General features: G+C 34.6%; 1 protein-coding gene across 1 annotated transcript; it reads left to right on the forward strand.

Moving 5' to 3' along the window:
* The first annotated feature begins 731 nt into the window (after positions 1-731).
* On the forward strand, positions 732-9,852 carry LOC121729866. Its single transcript, XM_042118531.1, has 7 exons — positions 732-915; positions 2,070-2,285; positions 3,151-3,270; positions 3,382-3,519; positions 3,835-3,955; positions 8,263-8,375; positions 8,716-9,852. Exons 1-7 carry the CDS (start codon positions 892-894, stop codon positions 9,562-9,564), a joined length of 1,581 nt encoding a protein of 526 aa, XP_041974465.1. The 5' UTR covers positions 732-891; the 3' UTR covers positions 9,565-9,852.
* The last annotated feature ends 915 nt before the right edge of the window (positions 9,853-10,767 follow it).

Consider the following 10,767-nt stretch of genomic DNA (forward strand, 5'->3'; position numbering starts at 1 on the left):
TTTATTTTTAACTTTAACTACAATGCAAAATGTCAAACCTTTGGTTAAGTTAAAAATGGACGCCATCATGACGCCATATTTAACCATAACCATAGAGCTCGACAAGGTTTTAAATGCACGTGGCGAAAAAAGTAACTAACACTGTCATCATACAAAAACCGCCATTATTGACAGTTCTCCTTTACCAGCAGCGCCCCCGCCCACGCGCATTTATAACCTTGTTGGATCAGCTGTCATCTGTCAATTTCTCCGGGCAAAGTTAAGGATAAAGTTAAAGTTAAATTTACCTTAACTATAACCATAAATTTAACTTAAAATTTAACTTTAACCACGCCTCTGGTGCAACCCAGTCCAAAGATTGATAAATTTTACTGAACTGACACATGTCACTTTCTTCTTCTTCTTAATTTAATGGCACCCAAAGATGCAGGGTTGCACCATTGACCATTCTGCCAGTGTCGAGTTAATAACAAGAAAAATAAATGAAATTTCGACAATAATTTTGAATTTAGAAGAAAGTAAATATAGGTACTATAAAATAAAAATAAAAACTTAAAGACAGAGTTGCCAACTTGAAAATCAACTTAAGTACGAAATTAAAAAGCGGAAAATATCGTTTTTGATACAATTTCGTATCGGAAATTTGATATCGATATATCGTAATCGTATCGCCCAAAAATATCGATATATCGATATTTTTTCGACAAGCCTAGTTGCGTTGTGACTTGCGGACAGTTGCGGATCGTCGGCCATTTTTTAAAAGAAATATTGTATGGTTGAAGATTGGATTGTACATTGTAGATAAAAATAGGCGTCTTAATTTCTATTATTAGTGTTGTGCGTATATAAATGTAATTGTTCATGTATTTAGTAGCATAACAAACGTTAAACATGGTTGAAAAATCTGAAGTAAAGGTAAATAATATGTTATGTCGTATTATGTCAAAGCACCCATTGTTTCAATTTTCACCTTGTTGGTTGGTCGTGGGTTGGTCGATAAACGTGTTCAGCTGATTTTTATATACTTACTTCGTTCCTTATTTATTTTACTAAACTTTAATATTGTACAGTTTTCTGTAATATACAAAAAAAAATTACATTCGTGTGTTTATCACGTAGGTACTTGATGAATACCACGAACACGATTGAAATTTCGCAATTTTAAATCGTGAACTAATTTTTGTCGTAGTAAGGTGATACATCATACAAGTAAATGGTAATTGATTCTACTATATTATGTTTTTAAATGAGGGTAGGGCATAGGAGTATAGAATTCAAATAAAGTTCGTTATGAGCTATTGTTCAAACTTCAAAGATTCAATGTACTATCAGAGAAGTTAATTCCTAGGCAGATGGGGGACCTACGTAGTTTGGTCGCGTTATGTAAGCCATACGATTTACCAGAGAGGGCCACCTCTGCAAATATGTCTGCGCAGGTACACCGGAATGTGTGTGGGAATAGATTTTGCGCAGGTCCAAAAAACTGCATAGGTCTATTCCCGTTTCCCACACACATTCCGGTCTATCTGCACAGGTGGACCTCTCTGGTAGACCATAGCGTTTATGGCAGGCATTACATTAAACCCAGCCGACAGATCACAATTTACATTAAATTGACAATATGATCCGACCAAATGACGACTCGATGGTACATAGACTATCTTCTCTTTTCCAATTGAAAAGTGAAACTATCTTCAGACCATTCTTCCAATTTATATCCTTCAATAATTCTGAGCAATAAGGCCCCGAAACCCCCATTTCATGAAAATCTTTGGAGTCGATTCTGAGATTCCAATTATATATATATATATATATATATATATATATATATATATATATATATATATATACAAGAATTGCTCGCTTAAAGATATCACATACTTATAATACTATTTCTTACCATACATTATTATAAAATTTTGCTGAAAATGAAATTTAATTGAATTTAAATCAAGTACTACCAAAACATTTGAGAAGATTAAACAAATGAATAATAATGTCTATGAATTAAACAGTTTAAGTATGTGGATTCAATTAATATTATTTTTTCTATCACTTTTACTTTCTAGGCAGAATCTCTACTTAATTTAGATGACTTGTTACAATGTCCTGTGTGCTATGAAATTCCAACGGGACAAATTTTCCAATGCAATGAAGGACACCATGTATGCGGGCGTTGCAAAATGCGTCTTGATGTGTGTCCTGTCTGCAGAGCGTTATTCTTTGGCACAAGAAATTATGCAATGGAGGAATTGATAGCTAACTTTAGAAAATTGAAAACTTTGGTATGTAGCCTTTTTATTACTAACTAGCTGTCCCGGTGAACTTCGTGTCACTTTACAACCTTCCCTGGACTTCTACAAATATTATAAGACTAAAATTAGCCCAATCCGTTCAGCCGTTTTCGAGTTTTAGCGTTACTAACACAATTGAAAATCTATTTTTTTTGCACTTTTATTAATAAATTATAAAAATGTGATGCCCTACATTTTGGAGACGGTCTTGATGCCGAGCAGATAGAAGCATTTTTCCATCACTCTGGCGGTTGCTTGACACAACATCAACCTCTCGTGGTATATTTATCAATATTACCACTCTTATCTGTCTCGATACAATAGCACTTGTCATAGAATTCTGTAAAAACTGTTGTGATTTCATATAAATATTCGTATAGGCTGTGCAACAACAGATCATTAACCACTTTCAATATGACTTCTGGGAACCTAAGGAGCACTTTTCCGAGCTTCCATTCGGCATCATGCTCCAGTTTTATGCTTGATTTCTGAGCATAGCTTTGTAATTCGTGTTCTGATATTTGAGCATTCCTGGCTATAGACCTGATTCGAGTTAAAGCGTACAAGAGGTATACTGCTGTGTTACCCTTGTCGTCTAACATCTTGTCAAATGAGAAAACATAATCATTGATTCTGTTATGTGATAGATCAGCATATTTAATGCACCCCTAAGCAATTGCTTCCTGGGCCTTCTTGAGCTTCTCGGGTGTTAAGACTTGGTCCCGGCCCTTTTCTTTTAATTTATGTAATGACCGTTTCAGACCTTCATCCAGTAACTTTTTATACATATAGATAATTTTTTTTTTTAGTAAAATATAGCAAAAATGAGTACTTTATTGTTTTTTTTTTTTTGCAGAAAACTGGTGGTGCTGCTACTAGTGGATCATCTAAGAGTAGCACCCCAGCCAAGGAGAATAATTCAGAGCCTGAGGATGATAATATGAATGAAGAAGAAGACAGTGAGACCACACCTGAGGTACAATTTGTTCTTCTCATAAGTCCCATTCTTTTAGTTTTAATTGTAGTGGAGTAAAGATTTTTGCAGTTGTGTTGCAATGGTATTTGCAATATTTTTTTAACATTTCAGAGCCTGCCAGCCAGTACACCTCAATCAAGCAAGGGACTGTTTCGTTGTCTTTGTTGTAAAAATGGAAACTACGAAAGACTACCAGCTGCTCGCTTACTTAATCACCTTCGGTACTACCACCGTCCTGATTTGTTGGAGGTAACAATTGTTTTTGATATTTGTGTGCATAATTAACATAATCTTCTTAATACCTTTCCTACTGTAAATTTCTACTGTAGTTTCATAAGTAATAATATTAAACTTTACAATATATTTTCTTTGTTTTCTTCATATCTGTTTGAAACACAAAGTCTGTGAAAACTTACCTCAGGACCAGACTGGGGTGGTGTGAAGTTCATACATATTTTTTCATATTGTTCTGTGTGACTTTTGTATGAATATAAGATTTAAAATACTTAACTTTATTGTCTTAAGCAAATGTCATACTCATGCAATTTTTTATTAATTTTTTAGGGTCGGACTGAAAATGGAGAATATTTACAAGCATGGCAAATTGCTACCACACCTGGCAGGCTTGTAACTGCAATTCGTATTGCTAATATGGGCATATTCTTTTTAATTATAGAAATATCTAGTAAGTACTTAATATATAAAAGGTTACACTCAAAGACCGAAAACGCTTATTGAGCGAAAAAATAGCTCACAACGCGTTGTGGTCACAGTGAAACAGCTACGACGCGAAATTCGCGTTATGGCTTTAATGAAAACGGCCGCGACGCGTTCTGGCAATCACAAAAATACCATAACGCGAAATTCGTGGCGTGGTTGATATGCTATGCGTTTTTCTTGATTTGTTCTCGATTGATTAATCGTCCATAGGTATTTCCATACCTATGGACCATTAATCAATTATAATTAAATTAAAAAAATATATTACAATTACCAGGCATACTACTAAAAATTTTTTTTGTACTAAATCACTGCATAACGTGTTTATCATTATTATCTTTATTGTATATCTGTCGCAGGCAGGATTGTATAATCCGCCTTTTTACATTACGGCTAGCTGTTTTAAGAAAGAGGGCCGTTTTGTAATGCAGCGATTTATTGATTAGCTAGATTGAATGCGGCTGAATGAAAAATCACCGGAATGCATTCGGCGCCATACGTTATTCAAAACGGCTAGCCATAATGTAATAAAGCGAAATAGACTAGCACGAGTCGGCGCATGAGTACCGAAAACTATTCCACCTCAATTTTTTTATGCGATCCTCTTCAAATTGCCCTCCTGATGATATAAATGCATGTTGGCAGGGCGCAACCCGGTGCCATATTGTTTAAACAAAAATTTTTTAAGCAATTGCAAGGAATTGTTATTTTTCAACCAAACAATTTTTTTTATATTCTTCATTGAAATACCAATAAAAAAGGTCCTATGACTTTTTACGATAAAGTTAATATTTTTAAAGATATGAATTTTTAAAGGTTCGAAAACCTCAAATTTGGGTACTTTCGACCGATGAAAAATATATTTAAAAAAATAATAATGTCAAAGATATATATTTTTTAAAATTCTATATACAATAGTTAATAATATTGTTAATAGAGATTTCAAAAAATTTCATTGTTTATATTTTTTTTATCTTAGCAAAACTAGACAAAAAATTGTGTTTTTTGTATGGGAGCCATCTTAAACAATTACTTTATTTTAATTTTATTATTAATTATTAAAGTGCAAATATAATTAAGGATTTTGTGAAAATTTCAAGTGCCTAACTGTTACTATTATTGATTACGAGCAAAAAAGGCCAAAAAAATCATGTTTCTTGTATGGGAGTCCCCTTAAATAATATTATACTTTATTTTATTTTTAGTATTTGCTGTTATAGCGGCAACAGATATACACAATCTGTGAAAATTTTAGAAGTCTTAATAATAGGGTTTACTAAGACTTTGTTGTCTGTCCGTCTGCCTGTTTGTCTATATGCCTCCAGGCTGTATCTCAAGAACCGCTATAGCTAGACTTCTGACATTTTTACAAATTGTGTATATCTGTTGCCGCTATAAGAACAAATACTAAAAATAAAATAAAGTTAATATTTAAGGTGGGCTTGCCTCCCATATTACAAGAAACGTGATTTATTTGGCCTTTTTTGCTCGTAATCAATAATAGTAACAGCGAGGCACTTGAAAATTTCACGAAATCCTTAATTATATTTGTACTTTAATAACTTTTGTCATTTACTTTTAACTACAAATAATGGCTAATTTTCGAAGCGATTTTAACCAATACAGCATTAATCCTTATTCAATTTAATACTTTAAATACATAATTGATTTAATATAGATCTACATGGCTCTTTACAGCATATGATTTAAATTAATATTTTCGAAGATATTACAGATTAAGGTTGGGTTGCACCAACTAACTTTAACTATAACTGTAACAACTATAACTTTAACTACAATGCAAAATGTCAAATCTTTGGTTAAAGTTAAAAATGGACGCCATCAAGATGCCATATTTAACCATAACCATAGAGCTCGGCAAGGTTTTAAATGCACGTGGCGAAAAAAAGAACTAACGCTGTCATCATACAAAAACGCCATTTTTGACAGTTCTCCTTTACCAGCAGCGCCCCCGCTCACGTTCATTTTTAACTTTGTTGGACCAGCTGTCCAACTTTAACTTTAACCACGCCTCTGGTACAACCCAACCTTAAAAATTGCGGGACGTAGCTTTTGTAGCGGTACCAACCAATGCGGGCCACGGGTAGTTATGAATATAAATCAAAACTACTGAATCGATTTTAATAATTTTTTCAGTGAGTGACAGGCTATATTATATATTTTATACCCGTGCGAAGCCGGGGCGGGTCGCTAGTTTAAAAGTAATCTGATGTCATTAAATAATAAAAATATAGTTTTATTTTAATTTATATAATTTAAATATAATATTTCTAGTTGATGCCCGCAACTACGTTGCGCCAGACAGACAGACAGACAGTAATAATATTAGTAGGTACGGATAGTATAATGGAACTATGGATATTTTATAAATAACTAGCTGTCCCAGCAAACGTTGTTTTGCTATATAAAGTATTTCGCCCATATTATTTTATTAAAGTGCCTAAATAAGTATGTCACCATGGCAATGTCCATCGCTATCCCGTCGCACAAATAATGGTCGCCGTCAGTCTCGACTAGTAATAAGTAATTTACTATTATTTATTCAATAAATGGACTTATCAATATAAAAAGTACCCAGTAGCCGATTCTCAGATCTACTGAATATGCATAATATAGAATTTGGTAAAAATCAGTAAAGCCGTTTCGGAGGAGTACGGTATCTAACATCGTGACACGAGAATTTTATATATAAGATTGGGCAAGTCAATGTTAATGGGCATCTGACAGTGGCTTGACGTAACCCTTGACATGACACCTGTAGACAACTGGCGGGGATAACTAATGAAATAACGAATTGGCAACTCACCGAGGCGGCCATTTTTAAAAGAAGAAGAAGAAGAACGATTGATCAGTTATCGACTGGGGATGAACAATGATTAAATTACTAAAATGGCTTTAAAAAATAGGGGTTGGTGATAAAAAAGTAAAAATTTAGGATTGTATGTATTTTTGAATGTCACATTATAAAAAAATTAAAATAAAAAGATTCGTCCAAAATTAAAAAAAAATATTTAAGGGTGAAGAACCCTTATTACTTAGGGGTATGAAAAATAGATGTTGGCCGATTCTCAGACCTACTCAATATGCTCACAAAATTTCATGAGAATCGGTCAAGCCGTTTCGGAGGAGTACGGGAACGAACATTGTGACACGAGAATCTTATATTTAAGATAATGGTAAACACGTTATGCAGTGATTTAGTAAAAGAAAAAATATTTTGTAGTATGCGTGGTAATTCAAATATAATCTTCCATACCTATTATAGACGATTAATCAATCAAGAACAAATCAAGAAAAACGAATAGCATATCAGCCACGGCCCAAGACACGAATTTCGCGTTATGGTCTTTTTGTGATTGCCAGAACGCGTCGTGGCCGTTTTCATTAGAGCCACAACGCGAATTTCGCGTCGTGGTTGTTCACTGTGACTAGGGAATGCAATCTTGGGCCAAGATTGACTACTCAAGATCTTGGCGTCTTTTTTCTGAACCAAGATTGGTCAGTTAGAGATATTGTTGAGATTCGGGTCGAGCTCTTGGTCGCGAATCAAGATTTTCGGGATTTTCAAGATTGAGCAAAATAATTGAAAAAAATCGTTTTTTTTTGCTGCAAATTGATAGTAACCAATATTTTAATATTAAGTAAAACAAAACAAACTGTTTTTACAAATTCAAGTTTTTTGAAACATAAAAATCGGCGCAGCGCAGACGACACGTGACGCATTTTTTAGTCCGTGGAAATAGAACCTGTATGCAGTAACGCATACGACGCGCAGCGCAGACATGTGCGTTACTGCATATAATTTGGCAATTGCATAGGTTCTATTTCCACGGACTAAAAAAGTGCGTCACGGATTGTCCGTCGCCTGCGCTTATCTGTCTTCTATATTATATACCCTTAAATCTGTGGTTCGCGCTTTGCAGCGCAGGTATGAACAGTCTGAAATTCTCAAAATCTTGTTACAATCTTGAACTATTTTGTCAAGATCGCGAACAGGATTTCAAAATTCAGGATTGATGGCTTTCAAGATTGAATCTTGGAAAATCACTCAAGATCTTGGTGGAATCTTGATCTTGCAAGATCAAGATTGCATTCCCTAACTGTGACCACAATGCGTTGTGGGCTATTTTTCCGCTCACTGAGCGTTTTCGGGCTTTGAGCGTAACATATAAATTGTTTAATACTTAGGTTGGCTAGGAATAATTAAATGAGATCATGATTATAACACACACACAATTTCGTTATTTTCAGGTGATTCTGTTTTTGCTTGGCTATCAATGGCCGCTACACCATGGGTTGCTCATGCATTTAATTATACTGTAACTATATGTGGCAATGATCGTGAAGCTATTTTCTCCGATTGTGTAAGTCAATAAAATTATAATACTTTAGTACATCCGAGCAATTGAGTTTCAGGTCACATTGATCTAATTATACTAAATAATGTAGGTGCGACTTGTATGTATGAACAAAATTTCAAGGTTTTAGATAGATTTACTTTGTAATATAATATTATATCTGAAAAAAACTATTGCATCAACCCTAAACAAACATATATTATGTAATGTTTTTTACTTTAAAATAATTATTAAATACTTTTTACTTTGTAATATAATATTATATCTGAAAAAAACTATTGCATCAACCCTAAACAAACATATATTATGTAATGATTTTTTACTTTAAAATAATTATTACTTTTAGGTCTGGTCAGTTCGTTCCTGCGAAGGATCATTGAAAAAACGAGGGCATTGTTTACTCGTGAAAGATTTAGATGCTCAAGCCTTAACCGCGCCGGCTCATATCAGCACAAAATTATGCATTCGCCGTACTCCTGAGGATCAATTGGCCAACCAATCACAACCGAGAGCCGTGCTCAGGATTGCCAACCGTGTGAGCAATGGTAATAACATCTCAAACAATATTCTTCAAAACATTGACAACAATATAACGAGGTTGTCACAGTCTCTCGCCGTGATCGATCGCCAGATTACTGCAGCCATTGAGAACGAAATGAATGCTCCTTCAGCCCCCGCACGTAATGCGGTAGCCGCACAGCCTACTTTGAATAATGGTAATGTTGAGCAACAACCGACGTTGTCGCGTAACGCTCGCCGCCGCATGCGTCAGCGTCTGAGGGCTGCGTTGAATGGACCAGCCGGGGAACCAGCTGCGACGGCACCTTCGCCGCATCAGGAAAGAATCCAAGCTATGGAGAGGCAAATGCAGGAAATACGTAACGCATTTGATGCGGGGGATATAATCAGAAATCTAAACGCACGTGCGCCTGTCCCTCCGCCTGGCATGGTTCCCGTGCCCCCTCCGCGCTCCAGCTATTTTACGCCTCCCCAACGCTCGAGCAACAACAATTCTAACTCGTCGCGTGAACAGCAAATAATTGCCATCGGGCCACTTATAGTCAGTCATGGCGACTCCTCCCAGGCGTCCAGCCCAGCGCTGGTTTCTGTTGCCCCTCCAGGGCCTTCAAATGGTCAAGCTCAAAATGGAAACGGTACACGCCCACAAAAGAAGAAACGCCGCCATCGTAGATAAGCCAATTTTTTGTGTAATATTATGTTCTAACATTGTATTGTTATATGTTATATCTGACGTCATCTGGGGTTTCCATCTGTTGTAAATATTATGTTGTTTTTATACACTGCAATTTTATTAGTACTAGTGCTGTGATAATATCTTAAATGAAAACAAGCCGGTGGAAAAATGTTCTACTTAAATAATTCTTCATAAACTTTCTCCCCAGGATGTATTAAATATTAAACATGCATTGTGATAAAATGCTTCATATTGATTATAATATTCAGTGAGAATATTAATGTGAATGTTTATTGACATGTCGACAACATCAATTTTATGTTAATTAACTTGACTAGTAACAATGTTACTTTTGTTTTTAACAATTATATTGATGGATAATTGCTTAGAATTATACTTATAATGATGTGTTATTATTATAATGAATAAAAGGTAATAAAATTGACATTAAATGGTATGTTTTTAACTACCCTTCGCTTTTTTTGCTGTACAATATCTTGTCTTTGTCTGGAAAGTTTGAAAAACATATTTTAACAGACAAGGACAAACCAACCGATTCAATGGAGCGCACATTTTTTAAACTTTCAGTACCTAGTGGCGGCATACAATTTTCTTGTGTCACGTTAGCCGTGTTATACGCCATAGAAGTAGATGACACGGCTACCGTGTCACCCGCCATGTTCAAAAAGGTTTATTTTTACGCGTATATTAACATATTTAGTTGAACCCAAACCATTGATGTTATAGTTTGTGCGTTCTAAGATAATATGGGTGACAGTTTTCATGGTCCTTGCTACGGGTTTTTTTACAAGAAAACAAAAAAAATCAAAATGTAATAAATTATATTCCATCTACAAAAACAAATGTTTCCTATAATTATTGTAAATGAATAAAAATGAAAAGATGCTAAATGCTAACTTATTTATAAAAATTATAAATATTAAATGTGAAATAGGAGTATAAAATTATTGTTATGAAAACATTTGAAAAATGTCATATGCATGAAACGGAACTTATGTCAATAAAGATTGACTGTGTTGAATCGAAATCAAATCGATAATAAAACAGGGCGGCTATCTTAAATCGCCGGCACCACTGAAATGTCAGTACGAAATCGATAATTTCGATTGCAATTCCTTTACGAAGTGATTCGATATTTTTAAACTATCGATTAATTTTTGTCAGGTAACTTCCCTACTATAA

The sequence above is a fragment of the Aricia agestis genome, chromosome 8 (assembly GCF_905147365.1).
Source record: "Aricia agestis chromosome 8, ilAriAges1.1, whole genome shotgun sequence".
NCBI lineage: Eukaryota > Metazoa > Arthropoda > Insecta > Lepidoptera > Lycaenidae > Aricia > Aricia agestis.

What these genes read in the sequence shown, in the direction of transcription:
- LOC121729866 (XM_042118531.1), top strand. Translation starts at nt 892, where the DNA reads ATGGTTGAAAAATCTGAAGTAAAG. An exon ending in TTGAAAAATCTGAAGTAAAG is followed by an intron (nt 916 to 2,069) that starts GTAAATAATATG and finishes TTTACTTTCTAG; the next exon opens with GCAGAATCTCTACTTAATTT. An exon ending in TTAGAAAATTGAAAACTTTG is followed by an intron (nt 2,286 to 3,150) that starts GTATGTAGCCTT and finishes TTTTTTTTGCAG; the next exon opens with AAAACTGGTGGTGCTGCTAC.